This window comes from Manacus candei, unplaced genomic scaffold (genome assembly GCF_025592945.1).
Source record: "Manacus candei isolate 608988 ecotype Guabito, Panama unplaced genomic scaffold, ASM2559294v1 h1tg000011l, whole genome shotgun sequence".
NCBI lineage: Eukaryota > Metazoa > Chordata > Aves > Passeriformes > Pipridae > Manacus > Manacus candei.
This window is the reverse complement of record NW_026138059.1, coordinates 929,567-950,342: the sequence shown is the minus strand read 5'-3', so window position 1 is coordinate 950,342 and position 20,776 is coordinate 929,567. Positions and strand designations below refer to the sequence as shown.

The following is a 20,776-nucleotide window of genomic DNA, read 5'->3' as shown; positions in this document are numbered from 1 at the left end:
TGCTGGATCGTGCTGTCATTGTATCGCTGTGGCAGCTTCACTTGTATTTGAGCTTCATGACAGGTCTCAAACACAGGATACTGTGACCTCAAATTTGCATCCCATTCAAGCTTCAGCGCCACACCATCCCCTTCTCTCCCTGTCATTTCAGATCAGCAGTTGGAATAGTTACTTGTAGACTGCACATAATTATGCATGTTATTGGAAATGCAACAGGACTGTCTTGTTCACTGGTATATCTGGAAGGGTTGTAAGTATGTCATCAGTTTTAAGACAGAGTGAGGAAGTAGCACTTTATATTTCAGTTGGGACTTAAAATCTTACTCTTCACTGAGATATTCTTGTATTCAGCCTGTGGTAATGCAATCCTTCATAACCCCAAGAAATCACAAAGTTCTCACCTGGAGTGGGATTCGGGTCATGCCTGCTGTTGGGATATATGACCTGTCTTGGGATGTATCACCCATCAAGGTGCAGCATCTCTCTCCACTGAGCAATGAGCATTGAATTGGTGTTTGTCAGGCTGACTGTTAAACTACACGTGACAGACTGTTTAAACTCATCAGCTTGCAAAAATATTTTTTCAGCAAGCAGTACTACCAGAAAAAAGATGGTGTATTCACAGATGACTGATGTAGGTCCTGTGGCACGGATTGGATATCAGGGCTGTCCACAGCTGAGAGGGTGTCAGAAATCTGGTGAATAAGGGAAGTCAGATACGAACATTTTTGAGGGCAAGGCTGGAAGAAGTATTGATGCTGACAGCAGGTAGAAATGATTAAATTTAAGACCTTCTCTCTCTGCCAGCGGGGCTTCATTTAGATTGAATTTAGACAATTTTCTTCATGAATAACCTGGACAGCTGTGAAAAAGCTACCTTTTTCTGTGTTCACTTCAAGTATACTCTCACTGTTTCCCAAATTATTAGAGCCAAAACCTTGACACAAGGAGTCTTCAACTGGCAGATTTCTATGAAAATATTGTTCAGCTCTGGGAGCTTCCAAAGAGTTGGTGGACTGCTTGCACTCTACCAGGAGAGACCGAGCTATCGAAGGTACAGGCTTTTGCCAGCACTTGTGTAAGAAAGGAAGAGCAGAGCAAGCTCAAAAAGCAGACTCTGATTGACCTTCATAGACTTTGGTGCTGTCAGAATTCTCTCCTCAGTGTACTTGAACAACCCAAAATATTGCTTCTTACTGCTAATGTTGTCTTCTTGGGCGAGTGCTCAGTGAGAGCTCTCGAGCTGTGGTTTAGGATTTTGCTTTCTTTCTCATGAGCTGTCTCTGCCCAGGGTCACAGCAGATGATGCTGCTAAATCTGCCCTGGCAGCTGGACTAGGTATCCTCTGGGCTCCATCCCAGGTGCATTAAGAAATACCAGTGTTGTGTTTTCTAGTTGGACCCTAGACCCCAGCCTGGAAGATAAGTTTCTGTGTATTTTGAGAGCACTAAAAAGCATTGACACCCCGTAGGTTGGTAGGCTATTGTTTTTCTTCACATATGTCCTGTCCATATTTCAAGTTTCTTCTCTCCTATTGTTTAACAGGGACTAGACACAATTCTCCTGTGTTTCTTGTTCAGTAAGTATTTGTTACTTCCTCAGAGGCTGAATTCCCTGGCTGGTTTGTTGAGGGTCATTTCCTGGGCAGTATTTCACTCAGGTATTTGGATGTCACTGAGGAAAGATGCAAAGACTTTTGCAAATCTGGTTGTAACTTTAGTTATGAAGGTGTTGCCGTGTCTCCATAAAGATCTCATGCTGTGAGAAGGGGGAGGTTGCCCTATTTTTATAAGAATGTGAACTCTAAAACCGATGAAATGCCAACTTTTTCATATATTTTTAAATAAGATTCCACGTGGTGTGAAACTAGTTGTGTTCTATAGACAGCTACCTTAAGAGAGCGGTTGTTCACTGAATGCCTCTTGAGATGGATTATTAAGTGTTTAGAGGCTTTGACCTCTAAAATCCTTTGACCATCAAAAAGACACTAAGCCAGGAGTGTGTTGAGTGTGTTGAGAAAGGAGTGCAATAGGAGAGGAAATTCAGAAAAGCCCTCATGCTGAAGAAAAGGTCTACCTGTTACCTATGTGGTAATAGTAAACAACTGAGAGAAAGCTTTCTTGTTTAATTCTCATCTTCTTGTGACTTTGGTTTTGATATTTTTTGTTTGATTGAGAATTTAACATCTTACTAGAATTAGCTCATTATTTTTTATCCTTAATTGTATTCTAGTATGAAATGTGAGTCCATCAAGTAAGTATGAAGTATATGTCATTACATCATATATGCATAATGTATGTTCCTCTAGAAACAGCTTGTCTTTAGAGAGCATTATATGTGGTCAGCTCATGGAGGAGATATGAAAGAACTTGTGGATATCAGGAACTGGGCTGTATCCCCCAGCTGTAAACTTTCAAAGGACACTTTGGGAACAGGCATTACCAAGAACAGTGTTCCTGGGAGACTCACTCTTGGCAAGCATAAACTTAGCATCCTTTTGGAAAGCAGTTGGTACTGTAATAGTTTGGTCATGACTACATGGTTTATTGTTCAACCATTAATGTCTGTAGGGCTTTTTAATCATCTTTATTGACTCTGGGGTACAAGAGTATTAAGGATGATGCAAGTGCTGCTCTCACAAGATAAGAGAGTGAACTTCTCTAAAGGCACATATGACTAATCAATCCTCCTTTGAATTCTCACCCCAGTACTGAACTCTTTTTTTTCCACTGTTATTGTTATTGTATTCTTGTGTGCTTGCTAAGAGCTGAGTAGCTGTTGTTGTGTATTCATGAAAGCCTACAACCTGATTTATTTAACATGTTTACCAGAATACTTGAGGGGAAAAGTCAAATCTATTACTCATATTCATTACTCAGTGTGGAAAAGTAACAGTTACTCCCCAGTGTGAGATAGTTACCATAATTATACTGCTGGGCAGTTCAAATTGCATCACTCTACATTTTTGAGCATGTTTTTGAGGTAATGTTTATTAATGGGAAAGATTGATTTTGATACGTCCCTCTAGTTATGCTTTGCTGTGTCTATAAATAGGCCTTGTATTTTCCTGCTTGCATGTGGATTTAGTTGGACTTTCAGGTTTTTAGAGATTTGTTTTGTAGCTGAGGGGAAAAATTCAAACAGATCTGATTTTGAAATGAAATTGCATTCACCACTACAGTGAAGATGTCAGTTTTGCATTTGTCAGGCTTATAATTTTATGCACAACTAAAGTGATGCTGGTATCTTCAGCTGGTCTAGTGCACAGAGGGAAACTTAATCCAAAGAAGAACATGTAGCTACACTAAGCCTGTGTGATAAATAAAGCAGCAAAGGATCAACATTAGAGAAGTGTATTGCTCAAGTGCTTTTTATTGTGTCTTCCTTTCAGCTGACTCCTAATTATGTTATTGAAACTTCAGTTACTGTGATAATGTCAAATAGTGCATGCAGTGAGATATCCTGGTGCTGGAATAATGGGCATGGGTGGTAGCTTTCTTTTAAGCATGCATATTGATGAATTTTTTTGTGAGTATAGTTTTGTCAATTTTAGATAAAGATAATTCTTAATTAAAGGTAACTCACTCTCTGCAGATTTCAGATTTTTTTTTTATACTATCCCTTTGTATGGTCTTACTGCATTCTAGTGTTGTCTTTTGCAGACTAAGTACATGAATAATTGTAAGTCTTAAAGGAACCAAGTGGCAGGTAAGCTCATAGCTTGTTGACTTTTCTGTAACAGAAGAGGCTACTCTACACGTATCTTTTTGCTTCAGTAGACTTTTAATCATGGCAAAAAGGTGCTGAAATTCAAAGTTACCATGTACTGAAGGATTTAAAGTTACTTCATCAGGCAAATGCAAGAGGGGAGGCAATCTTTCCTCTCGTTTGCAATGCTCTAAGTCAACAAGCAGCATGTTCCAGTTTATACTAATAAGTTTACAGATTTCCCTAAAATGAGCCCTTGTGATCGTGTCTGATAGAAGAGTGGATAAACCCACAGAAACCCACTGGAAGGTGATAATCCAAAATTACACTTCTGAGGAAAAGGAATCTGTGGGTGATTTTCCCTCTCCAAAGATTTGGCTCATGTAATCTCACAGAAATCTGCATCCCCCAAGAGCTGATTTGAGTTGTTTGGGATGAAACCAGGGAGAAGCTGTATTCTCTAGGATGATATTGTCTTCTTTAGCTGACCAGTTGCCTAAAAAGGAGATACCTTTGGGAACCATGTAGTACTGAGTATCACTAGTATCAATATCCACGTTTTATCTCCATTGGCTGAGCACAGTCAGTACCAGCACAGCAGCAGCATATTCAGGGAGATGGCAGTTATCCATATGGCCCATGGGGAGATTTTCCACATCTCTTTCTACATATAGCAAAGAACATAACTGATGGAAAAAAATAAATTGTATATGATGAGAATTTTCCCTTCTTGCACTATTTTAGACAAAACCCAAGAGTGTAATGCTCCTTTACATGATTCCATACATCCTTTGAAAGTCTTTGTTTAAGATCCTTTCCCCTTAGGGGAGCTGATCTGTGAAGCCAAGGAGACAGTGTACCTGAGAACTGTCATTGTTTGAATACCTGTGTTTTTTTCTAGACCTGCCCACATATCTTCTTAATTCCCAGAAGGTGACACAGTAAGTTGTACCATTCCCATCTTCTTTTCACCCTCGAGAAAATCCTTTGGAATCAAGTCACAAAGAAAAGTCTTCCAAGCTCCTTGCACTGTCTTTTCCTTTTCCTTACATGTTAAGCTGTAAGTGTTATCCAAATGCTGCTCAACCAAGACTCCTAGATACTGTGACTAGCAGTAACAGCAATAATAATAATTATTCATGTGGAACACAAATGTGCACAATACTTCTTGTAAATAAAACTAGTTCATTTTAAATATCAATGAGTTCAACATGTTGTCCTCTTTCTAGACAGGAACTGATTTAGTCCACTCTCTTGATATATGTCTCTGTATACATATACAGATATAGATTCTCTAGGTATATATAGATATAGATGCATGATCCCTTGCACCAGAATGCTGATATTTTAAGGTTTTTATATACTGTTGGACTTGTCAGTCTTAGCACTGAACTTTGAAAGGGTTTATGGTATATGAGAAAGCATAGATATGAAAGAAAATACATTATCTTGGAAGCTGTCTTCTTAAAACTGCACTGTGTTAAAAGAATCTGTTTTTATTATTATTATTCTCCAGAACTGGGAGGCTTACGGAGGGATGGGAATCCTAGGTAAGGCTGTACAGAATTTTCAGAAGGTTACCTGAAAACCTATCTGCTTTCAGCTTCATTGCAGAAGAAAACTTCTGAGACAGACCTTGCAGCAGATAGAAATGTGGGCCTGATTTCAAATTATTCAAAACTTCCTCTGTGAGTTGTTGGATTGTCTTCAAACTCAGTACTGAAAATAAAAGTCAACAGGATATGCCTAGGGACAACAGGGAAAAAAGAATTATGCCAAGTTGCCCACCTGCCTCTTATCGGTTATGTCAGCTATCACTGCTGTTGCTACCATCCTTCCTGCCTCTCCCCTCTGACGATGGGATCTCTTTCATTCCCTTACCTCTTCTCCCTTTGGGAAGTATCAGTTCTCTGTTATGCCTAGCTACAGCCATTTTCCTTCTCTTTCTGCAGTTTCCTTTCTGCAGTACTGGGCTATAACAACTCCATATGTTTAAGAATTTTAGGAGGACATATTACATAAGTATATGAGACAGGCAGATATTTCAGGCATGAGTATTTTTTCTGCAGTTCCATCTGTATATTCATAAGATGGTTGTCTCAGACTTTAGCAACTCGTGTTTCAAATCCCTTTTTGGCTGGAAATGGCACTTACTGATGCTTCTATAGTCCTGCTCTTTTGGGAAATTTGCACTAAGGACTTCACAACACAGCAGGCATAGCATTCAAGTTAATACTCTGAACCTTTGGAACCAAAACTCACTGGGAAAATAAAGCCTCTTTCAGAAATGAAAACGAGTCAGATGATCTTTACTGGGGAGAGGAAAAAAAAGGAGGAGGGGGGAGAAAGAAATGTCGCAGATCAGTGTATTCTCCATCTGGTCTGTTCCCAGATTCCTAAAGAGATAACATAGTGTCAAGTAAAAGAATGTTATATGAGGTTGGGGCATAGCTACAGTACAGCAGGATCCTGCCATTGTCATAGCCCTGTGCTGTCACTGACCTTGGGGTAGTGGAAGATTGTGCCAAACTTAAAATAAATAAAGTGTTCCAGTGCTGCTCCTCAGTTAAGGAAGATCAAAGAGAAATAACAATTAATCAGTGGTAGTTGTGGTGTTAAGGACTAGCAATACTAATTGTTTTGATGAGAATTTTCTCTGAAGATTTTTTTTTATTAGCACTGAGTAATAGCTGATCTGCTGCTGTTATTGACCTCTAGCACTACCACAGCTCAATAAAGTTTCTTATTGTCCAAATCTAATCAGAGAAAAGCTGAGACTGAAAATCGATTCATTTCCTGCTAGTTAATGACTAATTCCCCACAAATGTGAATATAGAGATTAACTTTTCAGGTTGAATGTTTTTTTAGAGGTAGACTCTCCCAGATGGATGTTTGCAAAGAAGAAGAATGGCTTCTCTTTTCCCATTCATCTTGCTCCAACCTCTTGGCATATTCTTGCTTTTTACAGTGGGTCTTGCTTTATCATAGCCTGTGGCTTATGCTTGTTCTCTGGTCTCTTAACCAATGTCTCACATGACTGCAAAAAAATGGTATTGATAATTCATGGTCAGTTCCTAAATTCTGAAATATTTCTTCTCTGTATTCTTCAGATGAGCATTTCTGCAGTGGCTAAAAACACCTGCAAGACAGAGTGACTTTGTCCTTAACAATAATATAAGGGCTAGTCACAGTCTTTGGAGGTCTGGGTGAGACACAAACTCTTTACTGATCCCACTTCAACCTGTATAAGTTGTGAATTTTCCCCTGTGAAGGGAAGAAGTTACATTTCCTGGCTCATCTTTATGTAAAGAACTAACAGCTGCTTATAAAGCCTCCCCGTGTGTCTGTGCCTGCATATGTGTTCACAGCATTAAAGCTACCGAGCAGAGGCATGAGCAGTAAACATCCATGAGGTTTGGCAGCTCTCCCCAGTTCTTGCTAGCTCTGTGACTCCCACGGCTGCAGTATCTGAAATAATCACAATCCTTTTTTGTATTTGTCCTCCCAGCACACCTCTGAGGTGGGGACAGCTCACAAATTTACACATAGAGAACTGAGTCCTGGATCTAAACAGACATTTAGATTCTGGTGGTCCTCAAGATTATTCTTTACAGAGGCTGAGCCCCATGGCTTAGCTGCTGCTGAGACCTATAGACCCACAGCTGTGGATGGTGCCCACTCCTTGGGACCCTCTTGCAAGCTGAAGCCAAGTGGCTGGAGGCAGCTGTCCTAGGTGGGATATTTCTATCTTACACTGCAGATGTGCAGCTGTACCAGACTCAGTATCTTTGAGGCAAAAGGCTGGAGGGCTTCTACTGTCAAGATTAGCTCTGCTACAGTGCATAAGGGTGTGGGTTTTTTTCATTTTTCTGTTTTGTTCCTGCTCTGCAACTGATGCTTTATCCCTGGTGTCTTGTTTTTATTTGCCTTGCTGCAGAAAATAGTGTTCTGTTTTTTTCTTTGCAGCAATGTATTTTGCCACTGTTAAAAGGTTCAGATCTGAATCCTGTCAGACTCAAGCCCAGATCTGTGTGTATAAATCCATTGTAATCCTATGGGGTAATCTCTTCCCTGATACTTAGCAAAACATAATCAGACTCCTTTTTTTGGCTGACTTGAGGGAAGAACTTGATTTCTATGAAGGAATACAGCTGGTAAAAGCTATGCAGACCTGCAGTACTGGGTTGTGGCATTGCATGTTCCAATTCTGCATATTTCAGTGGGTCGTCCCAGTGGACCTTTTGTTTGTAAAGCATAATAAAAAGGCTCAAGTTGAGCCAGGAAATGGCCTTTCTCCCAGACACTGAGCAGGGACCCACCTGCTTTGTGTGTGAAATGGCTTGGTACATATATGACAGGCTGGAACGAGATAATAACCTTTCAAAGGTTGAATAGGAGAAGGAGAAACTGGAAAACTATGATAATATTTTCCTCCCAGTAGAGGCAGCTGTAGGAGGAACTCAAAATGAATCTGATTTCTGAAGCAATGTATATTTTTTTACGTGCAAGCAAAAAAATACATTGATGCAGTTGCTTTTTTGCATATTCCACCAGTAGAAGCTGCAGTCCTACACATGGACAGGCTAAATATCATAATCTACTTTGGTGATCCTGCTGTTTCTTGATTTACATTAGTGCCTTGGAGTAATACACTGAACTTGGATTTCAGAAGGTACACTCTGACACACTAGTACCATTTTTATACATTTATTTGTATTTTGGAAGGCAGATGAAATGCAACTTGCAAACCACGAACAGTTTATTAGGCCTACACTAGCCCTTTCCATCTTTATATGCAACATGAAAATAGCTTAACAAAATAAATTTTTAAGCTAAATAGCCTGGTAATACACACAAGATGTGGTTGGGCAAGGTTGGACAGCTTTGAAATAGCAGCACAAAAATCCTGCTGCTATTCCAGACAGTTTTACATGCACCATTAACCCACAAGACCCAACCAACCTGCCCATCTTCCTATGACTGTGGAGCAGAGACCAGGATCCCCTTCAGCCCCATTAGTGCAGCACTTGCTTCATGTGGAGATCAGTGGCATCAGTGCTGTAGCTGGGGGTGAGCTGTTGCTTTCAGACCTCTCCTAGGATTTCTCTGCATAAGGGAGTAACAGTGCAGGGTGGGGAGGAACAGAGGAGAAGGAGAAGGCTGAGAAGAGGGTCCCCATCTCTACCACAATTATGAATATCATGTCTGGATCCGTTACAGCATCCCACCTCTAGCACAGTGCAGAAACATTATCCTGTTCCACCCGGAATTTCAGTAATGAAACTAAATTGTAACCCTCACTTCATTTTTTATATGTATGAACAAGACAGCTCCAAACCTTTCAAAGGCATGTGATGTGCCTTTCTGTGCTGATGTGCTGCTACTCTGTGGCTAAGAACTGGGAACAGGACAAGCACATCTGTATCTCTGAGATCCAGATCCTTTAACATCTGATTAAATTGTTAATGGAAGGATGAATAGCTACTGAAGTTAATTCTGCTTCTGTGGAGCTAGATTCTTGGGTGCTCATTCACTGCTTGTTATATCTGCCTTAGAGAGCTCTGAGGTTGAAATCCTTTGAGGTTTTCTAAATGCATCTAAATAGTTTTCAGTTAAAGGACAGTTAGGGATAGGAACCACAAAAGAGCTTTAATACAGTGAGATGTGTTTAATTGCCTCTGGGAACTAGATCTCCAAGGTCTAGATAGAAGAGTTGTGTGAGAAAAGCCCTTGAAAATCCACAGCCAAAGCATTTAGATACTTAGAGAGATGGAAGACCTGGCTATGGAGAAGGTTGCTCAGTGCCTTTCATTGCCTCTGTCCCTTTGTGGATTTTGACCTGGTTGCCTAAAGGCCCTCGGGGGTCTGGACTTGAAAAACAACATTTGGATTTGTTTCAGTTCATTAAAGATCTCATCCAATGAATAGTAACTCAGGGGAATCCTTTAACAGAACTAGAAATTGGTGAGGAAATACTTTCAGATTGAGCATGATCATAAGCCCAGTTCAAAGCTCATTGAAGTAATTGGATCATTTGAATTGGCCTATACTGCTAATAATATATGTTCTTCTAGGTATTGTAGTGGTTAAGATGCAGATGAAGTGAAAGAATTGTGAAAATGACCTGAGTTAAAGTAGATTTTAACTATATTTAATGGAGGAAATACTCAAATCCAAATCTTCTGTCTTCTAAAGCAGTTCTTCAACCACTAATTTGTTAAAAAAAATAATGTTTGCTCTCTTTCCAGTCCCTTTAATATTAGTTCACACAAGTTGTTCCCAGTTTGGGAACTTATATTTTCCTGACCTATACTGTGCTGTAGCTGGCGTGTTCCTCTGAGCTGCTTGTTCATCTTGTCTCAGGGAAGGGAGGCAAGTGTGAGGTTTCCATGTCCAAGCTGACACCTCTGAGCAAGGAAAGGATGCTGCACCATCCCACTGCTGCGATTTGCCTACAAAAGCCTGTTTTGTAGGCAAGCCCTGAAAACACTCCAGCCAAAAGTATGTAGAAGATAGCTGGGCCTAATCAGAGAATTACAAGGGTTAGAAATCTCCATGCTTTGGACTGGGAGAACTTACTTTGCAATTAAACCCATAATTTAACCTTAATGATCTGCTCACCCTATAGCCAGGCAAGGGAGAAGTCTCTGACACTTGACCGATTCAGGTGGCTCTTTGGAGTCACCTCTCCAGTGACCAATGCACATCAGTGATCCAGGGTCTCGCTGTGGCTCTCACACCCACACAGGCTCCTGCTCACAGCCCTGACCTGCTCAGCCTTGCCTTGTCCCACTGGTCCCCCTCAGTCCCCATCAACCTTGGTGGGATGATCTCTGCCAGCCTTCTCCTCTCTAGCACGGGGCATGGAGGCAGCTCACATCTCACATTCATTTCACTGACTTACTCCAGAGAATAAGGGTGAGATATAACCTGAATAAGAGGGGCACATTGTGTCTTATCCACTTCTTAATCCACTTGAAAATGTTTCTTTTATCTATTTTAAAGGTGTTTCTGTCCTGACCTGCCCTTGAGCTGTGTAGTCACAGTGCAGTCAGATCTCTTGAGAAGGACAGATGTGCTGCTGCATCTTTTTGTGGTGGTCTGGTAGTGCCCTTGTTACATTAGTTTCCATTTTTTTTACAAGGAGATGCTGGCAGGGACAGGCTGCAGCCCTGTGGGTCACCTTGGTACCAGAGTGGCACAGCCTTCCCAACAGGTCCTGACAATCACAGTCTGGACATCTCTTCCCCTTCTCATGCCTTAGAATTTGAAGTGCAAGAGTACACAGTACACTGCAGTAAGTTACAATTTTATTTTTTTTTAATAAAGGAGACAATTAAGAAGTAATCCTTTTCCTTATTTCCTCAACTTCTGTGTTTGTTGTACTGCTGGCAGGAATCCAGAACTTCATCCTCTTACAAAACTAGCAAGCAGAAACTTGCTCCCCAGTCATCATAGGCATCGTCCCCAGTGACCTCAGCTCCGAGGAGCTGTAAGACCAGGTTTGACTAGCAGCTGTCAGCATCTGGGTTCAAATTTAAGAGTTTGCTATAAAAAATACCTGTATGAGCTTCCAAAACCAGCCAAACTTTCTGATTCTCAGAGTGCTCATGTTCTGCACTAACAAAGGTGAGCTGGGTGCCTAGCAAACTTACAAAAGGGGGAAAATAAAACCTAATACAGTAGATAAGAAGGGTAAGTAACTCCTTCCTAAAGGATAACAGCATCAGTTGTGCAAGGTTTTTTGATGGGAGTCAACTGTGAGGCATATTTTCACTTGCTGGTCCCAGACAATGCTTGTGCCCCCTCATCCCCTTTTGCTGTGCCAGCCCTCAGCAGAGCTGGTAGTGCTGAACCCCAAATGGGTCCAGGGGAATCAGCAGCTGCTTCTTATACAGAAGCACTGTACCACCTTCTGCTTCCCCAGCTCCTGTTCTGCACTCCAGCTCCCATCTCGGTTCTGGAAGCTGTGACCTCACATCAGTGACCTGGGCCCATGTAGGCAGCGTGTTCTGCTTTCTGTACACTACTCTAATTCTGGCTTTCTCTGTTTTATAGCAGAGTTTCCCTTTTAATAGAAATGCATCTCAGCCATGATAAAATATCACGTGGAAAACAAAGTACCACTCAGGCCAGTCTATAGATTGGCTCCATTCCACCTTACCAAGGAAGGAGAGACTTCTGTTTCCCACCCTGTCCATCACTGGGGAATTTAGAGAAGTTGACTTTAGGGTTTTTTTCTTTATCTTTAGCCATATGCTAAATTTTTAGCCATATGCTTTAGCATATGCTTTATGCTTTTGCAATAATTCCCTCCCAAAGATGATCTGAATAGAGTTTATCACCAAGTTATCTGTGAACAGCATCACTTAAAAGAGGCTAAAGCAGCTGCAACCAAGCAGATAAATATTTCCAGGTATTTGATCAGTTTTGTCAAGAGTTACATACAATTTGTAGATGATATTTGCTAGACACGCTTATTCCAGGACCGTTTGAATGCCCCCTATATACCAGAAAGGTGTCCAGAAACAATGTAGGAGCTAAGAATCTGCAAGACAATCCTCTCCTTCAACATTTAGAAGCAGAATAAGGGAATTTCTTTTAATTTTCATTTTCCTTTCCTAATTGGCAGTTGTCTGTAGAGATAACACTTTGTTCACACCCCAGCACATTGATCTAACTGGTTAGAAAACACACAGACCAAGCAAGAGACAAATCATAGAATGGTTTGAGTTGGAAGATACCTAAAAGATCATTTAGTTCCAGCCTCCTGGCATGGGCAGGCACACTGTTCACTAGACCAGGGAGACCTTTCACTAGATGAGACTAGAGAAGCAGAAACAAAGAAATGAACAGTGTTGGGTAACCCATGGTGCTGGCTGCTGTAAAAAGCCTGGGCTTTTTTTGTTGTCTTGATTTCTGGAGGAAACAGCTAAAGCAGGAGGCAATGCTGGTGTGTAGAGTAGACTTTTCAGTAGTAGGTTGCAGTAGAAGGGAACTGGTTACTGTCATATGTAGACTGATCACCTGGACAAGAGTTTGCAGAGAACACTGAAGGCACCAACCCTCCAACAAGGCTCTAGTATCTGAAAATCTGTTGTGTTTCTTTACTTGTTTCTGAGGTATTCACTGAATTCATGCCAGAGGCAGACTAAACTACGCTCTTCATATTCCCCTTGACAAAAAATGGGTGTTTGTCTTCCAGATCCCTGTCTCCCATTGTCACTTGGATCAGACTACTCCTAAAGTTGTTAAAGCCTGTGCCTTTATACTTTGCTAAGGCCTTACTGTATTTTAATATTAAAATAATGTTTTACCAGAGTTGGTTTTTTTTGCTCTGTAATTGTTTTAGTTTTCTTTTACTCCGTGTCTTATTTATGAATTGTTTCAAAGCAGGCCAATGGAAGTCTTCAAGTAGGTTTTTAAACAAGTTTTGACAATGTTTTTCAGTTGTTCTGAGCTTAAAATAACACAAATCAGCAGATACAGACTGGAGAAGAGTGTCTTCAGCCCTTATGGACTTTTTACTGCATTTACTCCCTACAGGAAGGCAAATAGAAACAAAAAAATTAAAAAAAAAAGGCATCAGTTCTATTTTTTTCACCTTATGAGGCTGTAAATGCCAGGGCTTAGCTCTGAGCAGTACCATCACCTTCCTCACTTCAGAAGTGAAAAATTGAGGTGTTGTCTGTGATAAAAAAAACTAGAAGGATGTTTTTCTCCCTGCTACGTGGTTAAGGGTGTAACTGGCAAAGAGGTAGTCACAGCTTGCTGATGCTCCTCCAGTGGGAGACTGAAAAATATGTTCAAGAATAATTTAAAAATGGTCTTTGGCACCTCCAGCCACTGACCCTTCTAATTCCCTGCTTTGTTCTTGGGCTCTTGCATGTTTTTGGGTGTCTGCCATTTCTTAGCCTTTTATATAGGTGTTCTTCTTTGTTGGAATTTAGTTCTTTGGTCCTAGCAGTATGTTTGTGCCATTTCTGTATTTTGGTTCTCTGGACAGTGAAAATAACAGCCCCAGTTCTCTTCAGCTATTTACCTTTCTTTTATAGAGACTGTAGAGTGACAGTCACAGGAATACAGATAGGTCAGCATCCTCAGCAATAGTCAGCTCTAAACAAAAATAAAACTGTAAAATTTTGAAGTATTTTGTTCTGTAACACATATGTCACAGGGTAGTCATCAGTACAGATTTAAAAAGTAAGAGATACGTCTTTTCTCCTTTGAACAGCCTCTCAAGAATAGAAGGGGGGGCTTGGAATTCATGGTGGAATACAAGGGATGAGAGCCATTTTTTTATACTCTCACCTGTGTTCTCGAGAGGTCCCCATTCATCTGCACTCACATGTAAAATTAAATATCACCTATGTTAACATCTGCAGTTGGTACAGGAGTTGGAGGAGGGAGGTAGCTCATGGAGAAGAGGAAGCAGTGAGAAGGATTTTCAGCAACCTGCAAATAACGTTCAGGTTTTGGATTCACATTCACAAAACTTTGTTCTGACCTGGCTGAATGTAGGACTGTGAGCCCAAGGAGCCTTCCTACAGAGGAAACTCTCTTTGGTTTGACAAAAGTTTGAGGTTGTCACTAGAAGAACAATTCAGCAAGGTCTGGTAACTGCAGTCACTGCAGTCCTGAACTGTATCACAGAACTCATATTTCTTTGTATGTGTTGATAAGCCCAATCATGATTATATTTAAAGGCCAGAAAGCAGAAAATTCAGAAAGAGCTGCAGCAGTACCCTGAGGTATTTACAACTCTGTCAGTTTTGATTATCAAAAAAGAACCGGGCTGGGTTGAGTACAGGCACAGAAGTTACATTTTCAGGGAGGACAATATCAAATACTCTTTCAGCTATTGGAGATGGGGCATAGAAGCAGTGGGTGGATGCTGACCCACACAAAGTCAAATGAGAAAATCACAACTTTAACAGCAATGGAGTGGGTACAGCATCCCGGTCGCTTGATGACTCCACACCATGTTCAAATATCCTCCCAAAAAGATACTTGGGAAGTGAGATGGGCATATTTGATACCATTTCTGGATTAATACAGCAATTTTTCATCCCTTTTGGAGTAATTCACCACAGGACAGTATTTTGAATGGATGGAGCTGGGCAACATTTAACCCTGCTCTCTCTTTTGAGGGGAAGATTTTACAATGACTATAATGCACTAGGCCAGAGAAGCAATTGTAGCACTCCTCTTCAACAATGCAAAGGTTATCTAGAATCATGTCTGAAGAGTTGATATCAGAGAAAACAGTAAGTTGAAAGGAACCCTTCAGGATAGGACCCCTGTGGAAACACAGCTGTGGTTTCTGACATGACCCACATGGCCACATAGTGCAGGCAGGTGGCTGTACACTAAGTTTTGCATTTTAAGGGCAAGACACAGTATCCAAATGACTATTTGGCTTCCTGAAATGAAAAGCAGCAAAGACTTGCCATATTTAGTCAGACAGTTGTCAGTGCTGGTTTCTGTATATGCTCCAATATCCCCAAAATCTGCCATGAAATTCGAGTGTATTGTTCAAGAGCGTTCACAGGTGACCACAGCAAACATCAGCCTGCAGAGGAAGCTCTGGACAGGGAAATATGAAATTGTAAAATGGAGTTCCACTTCCTTGGCTGCCACTGAAGACTTCTGTTCAAACTGACATTATTAAATGCAGTACTTACTAAGAATTGGAATTTTAAAAAGCACAAAATGAGATAGCTCTCAAATGGGGAGTAATGCATGTTTATATACTAGGAGCATGAAAACCTCCATGAAATTATGCTGGGAATATAAAAACAAACATTTTTTGTGTATAGTCCCTGCACTGCCACAGGACTTCAGCACTGATTTAAAATTGCGTTTCTTAAGGGATGTGTTTTCTTGAGTCTGGCTCACATAAAGACTAACTACTGGCTCAAATGTCTTAAACCACACATTTCCTGAGGGGAAAATACATCAGCTGAAAACCTACATGTTATGGTCATTTAAAATATTCTGTTGAGTTACAGTCAGTTGCCGTGTTCACTGATAATGTATATTAAACATGAAAAGCATTGCACAGTATTGTTTAACTGAATCTCAGCTCTCAGGTACTTGAATGTTGGTTGGCAGAACAGAACATGTGTTCGTGGAGTTTTTTATAGGTGTGGATTTTTTTTTTATAAATAACTGAAATTATATAACAACAATCCCACACATACACTTTGTTGCAACATGTAACAGGCTGGTTAAAATACTATTAACATGCACCTTGGTTTCTGTATTTCATAGTCAGAGAATATTACACACAATCTCCCATTTACATCCATTTACACTTCATTTTAAGGTTCGTCTAGTTAATTTCGCTTTAAATTAGCATTAAATATATTTGTAATATAGTCTGTGGCAAAGTGACAGATTTTTGTAGTAATAGATTTTTTAGTAATCATTCCAGTGTAACTGTTAGGAAACCTTCCATTGCAGATCCTCAGTTTCCCACACAGCTCACCAGCCACTCTTCATAAATGCCTCACTGCAGTATTTTGCAGGCAGGTATGTAGCTTGCTCCTCTGCATTACCCACAGTTCTATCAATTATATTATTTTGCAGTTCTTCCCATATGGAGATGCTTCAAAGTTTGCCCAGCACGCCTTCCGAACCTTTGATAAAAATGGAGATGGAACCATCGACTTCAGAGAGTTCATTTGTGCCCTGTCCATCACCTCACGGGGCAGTTTTGAGCAAAAGCTGAACTGGGCCTTCAACATGTACGACCTGGATGGTGATGGTAAAATTACAAGAGTGGAAATGCTGGAAATTATAGAGGTGAGATCAGTATGACACTCAAAAATAACGTCAGAACATTAATAAAATTTGATTCCTTGTTCACACAGACTTCAGATGTTACTCACACCAGAGGCTGGTATCATTAAAAACACACATGGCACACATTCATCCTACTCTGACTCATGTCTAAGTGGTACAAGCACTAACTAACATATTAGTAGATGTAATCTTGGAGAATTACAGAGAGTACATATGTGCACATAAACTTTTAAATATCCAGAGATTTTTTTTTTCCTGATTAATGGATTAACCACAAGAACAGTCCAGCACAGGATTTACAAAGCCCATCTCAAAGTCACTTGACACCCATGAAATTACTGGATTGTAGCTCAAGTAGCTGAAACCTTACCAGAGATTAACTTCAGATGATTACAGAAATTTACAGGGATAACAGCATTATCATTTTAAGAGAGCTCTCACAGATGGGCTTTAAGATGACCACAACACATAAGAGGAAGGATAAAGTTTTCCACCTTCATCATCTGCCAGCTACTTGCCACAGTAGTTAATACCAGATTGTGCCCACATGTACACACAGAAACCTATTAGGTGATGACTTCTAAAACTTATTATTCAAAATTTACGTGAAATATTTCAAATAAGCAGTTGACCCAGAGAATAAGTTACAAGAGTTTTGCACTGTGAAACAGGAAGCCAAAGAAATTCATTCCAGGATGCAAAATGTAACCACCAAAATAAACCTGCATCTGAGGAAAGTAAAATATATTCTTTCTTGTGTTAAGTGCCTGGACATTGGATCCTAAGAAAAAAAGGAAAAAATCTTTCGAGAAACTGGCAATCATTTTATTGTTAGAATAGATTTCCAGAATTTGATCACATCAAAAAATTAGATTGAATTTTATGTTAAATTTTACATTTGGTTTCTTTCCAAAGGCTATCTACAAAATGGTGGGCACTGTGATAATGATGAAAATGAATGAGGATGGTCTGACGCCTGAGCAACGGGTAGACAAGATCTTCAGTAAGATGGATAAGAACAAAGACGATCAGATCACACTGGATGAATTCAAAGAAGCTGCAAAGAGTGATCCGTCCATTGTATTACTCCTGCAGTGTGACATTCAAAAATGAGCTTGTGTACAACGCGTCATAGACTGCACAGAAGTTTAATGTTCCATTCAGTTTGCAGCTATTTCCACACACACAAAAATTTGCTTGGACTACCTATAAATGGACTTGCTTCTTGTGTTTGAAACACTTGTGTGCATGAGAATGTCATTTGCTAAAGAATTTTAAAAGTATATATTATAAAAATAAACTGCCACAACGTGACGTGTGCAATGTCATTTCATAACAACCCTCTTCCTCTGAAGCCTGTGCAGCAGGCCTGTGCTGCAGTGAATTATATTATTTATTGTTCATGTTTTACTGATGCTAGCTCTGTGTCTCCTAGACTGAGTAATGTTAGTGACACTGAATTCCCATGGTAATGTTAACTGTTTATTATAAATCATGTCACCATTCTGCTGTAAAGTAGTACTGGACAGACAGGGGGGCAGAGCTCTTCGGCTCCCGAGTCTGATCCACACGTGCTTGTATTGTCAATGGATATAAATGTACTTCATTTGCATGCCTTTTAGGTTTGCCTTAATTCTTACCTCATTTGCATCCCTTCAATCTGGAAAGAGCTATGTCAGAGGAATGCAGTATATTTAAAAAAAAAAAAAAAAAAAGAAAATCCTGCTAAAATTATCCCTTTAATTAAGAATATATAAAAATATATATATAATGTTTAAAATATTGTTTTATTGCAAGTTTAAAGGTTTTATTGGAAGTGTATTGATCTTTGCGAGAATTTTCAAAAGCTTCCACAGAGGTTGCAATATATATGTCCCAAAATAAATTTATAACATTTGATCTTTTCCCCTAATTCTTATTTCATGTCTTCAGCATGGTAATAAAAAAAAAGTTCAATCTCTTTAATTATCTGTCAGTGTACACTGGGAAATATATATTTCATTATGAAAGCATGAAGAAAACTACTTTGCACTCACTCACTAGGAGAGTCATATTATATGAAACCAAATGTTGTAGTTCTTGTATTTACCAACAGAGCTGCTGTTGGTACTCTAAGATGCTACTGCTAAGATCTAACAGCACACCTACTAGACTTGTGCTGATGTAGCTTTTTAAACTAGCTGCAAGTCAAATACAGTTTATTTGCTTGGCCTAAACCTGTTTTTTTAATGTTTTTCCTTCCTGAAGTAAGAGTCTTTCCTCTTACTGTATGACACTAAACTACTCTGGGTTCGATGTAAACAGACATGTTAAAAATCATTACTGATAAATGAACCATAAAGTATGATGATAAAGGAGGGACAGTGAGGAGAACCATCCTCTTCCTCACTTGTATGTGCATAAATCAAGTTTCCCTCTATCCTGTGACAAGTACAAGTTCTGCACAGCTCTGGGGAAGAATGGAGAACCATCAGACTGCAGAAACTGCAGATAAAAACTTTCCTATTTCCCTGATGCTCCAAACAGTTGGTTGCTTGATGGATTAAAAAAACAAACAAACAAACAAAAAAACAACAGTCTGAACATCTTACAATTGCATGTTTGCTATTTCTTCCTTACCTTATGAAGAAACGAGATGGTACTCTTAATAGCTAAAAATCAAACAATAAAAGATGACACAAACCAAATCATTCTCTGTATTTTCAAATGTAAAAAGTGAAGCTCATCTTAAAATGAAAGGGAAAAGAAAACAAGCAACCAAAAATAGTTTTACACAGCTTGCTAAGAAACATTGTTGGGGGGAACACAGAATCAATTACTGCCACAACCACAGCCATTCATTCATATTTAAGTTTCTTCATATTCCAAAAAACCAGCAAATGGCAGAAATTTCAACTACATTTTCTAATACCAGAATTTTACTTAGACTACACAGATTATAGTCTTAGCTAACTAGAGAGTGGTGTACTTCATATATTTGGCTTTAACTTAAAAATAAAAGACATTCTGAAAATTACTTAGGTCTGAGAATGATATGCCCATGCTGAATAATTCTTGGAATTTATGCCTCTGGTGCACATATACTTTTTAGAGAAGTAGTACCTCATTCTACATTTCTCTGCATCTTGAATTTACATAGCTGGACAGGATCCATTTACTTTACTGCACCATTAAGCAATGCATTGCCATCCAAAATGACCAACAGCTCAAAAATGTAGTCAAACTCAAAAATAGCCAAACTCTCTACATAGCCGAAAAAGTAAACTCTGTATTTAAAGTACCAAGAATGTGATAGTTTTGAGACCTTCAGTAGGATCACTACAAAAATAAGAGCATCGATGTAAGTGCTTCAATAATTTTTTATTCAGAACTAATCCTCCACCATGAAAACAATTGCCTATAATAATTATACAGTCAGGTACACATCTTCAAGTACATGGTTCAATGTACAATAGTAGATTAGAAAAAATACAATATATTGATTTGAACCAAAGACCGGAATTGTTGCCAACTGCTCTAACATTTCAAGTAAGTCTATAAAAAACTTGGGAGAAAGCTGAAGTGTTAGCTCAGTAGGAATGCACTAACTTTCCTTAAGCTCTCTTCTCCACACAACTCATTATGGAAGTACTAATGACGATAAATGCTTTATTCTTTCCCACCTCTGCACTCTTGCCTTTTTTTTTTTTTTGGATGCTGAAGAAAATCAGGAGGAAATAATGCTATGTTATTCTATCTTCTCATACTGTAAAAGGGTCTGAAACATACTCTAGGTCCATCAAAAAATCGAGTCAAAGGAAATACATGGTTCATGATCATGTCATAGATTCATAGACTGGTTTGGGTTGGAAGGGACCTTAAAGATCATCCAGTTCTACCCCCTGCCATGGGCAGGGACACCTTCCACTAAACCAGGTTGCTCAGGTTTAGTCTGGTCTTGAACACTTGCAGGGATGGGGCATCCACAACTGTGAGCAACCTGTTCCAGTGCCTCACCACCCTCACCGTAAAGAATTTCTTCCTAATATCTAGTCTAAATCTACTCTATTTCAGTTTAAAGTCACTCCCCCTTGTCCTGTCACTACATGCCCTTGTAAAAAGTCCCTCTTCAGTTCTCTGGTAGCCCCTTCAGGTACTGGAAGGTGCTATAAGGTCTCTCTGGAGCCTTCTCCTCTCCAGGCTGAACAGCCCCAGTTCTCAGCCTGTCTTCATAGGAGAAGTGCTCCAGCCCTGTGATCAACTTAGTGGTTCTCATTCCAAC

General features: G+C 39.7%; 1 protein-coding gene across 3 annotated transcripts in view; it reads left to right on the top strand.

The window, feature by feature from the left end:
* VSNL1 (visinin like 1) overlaps nucleotides 1-18,471 on the top strand; it is a 90,308-nt gene extending 71,837 nt beyond the window's left edge. For all 3 annotated transcript variants that reach the window (XM_051778400.1, XM_051778399.1, XM_051778401.1), the window contains exons 3-4: nucleotides 16,300-16,515; nucleotides 17,431-18,471. In XM_051778400.1, the coding sequence (XP_051634360.1) occupies nucleotides 16,300-16,515; nucleotides 17,431-17,628 (414 nt within the window). In that variant the 3' untranslated portion in view covers nucleotides 17,629-18,471. The remainder of the gene's footprint in view (nucleotides 1-16,299; nucleotides 16,516-17,430) is intronic.
* Nucleotides 18,472-20,776: the final 2,305 nt, after the last annotated feature.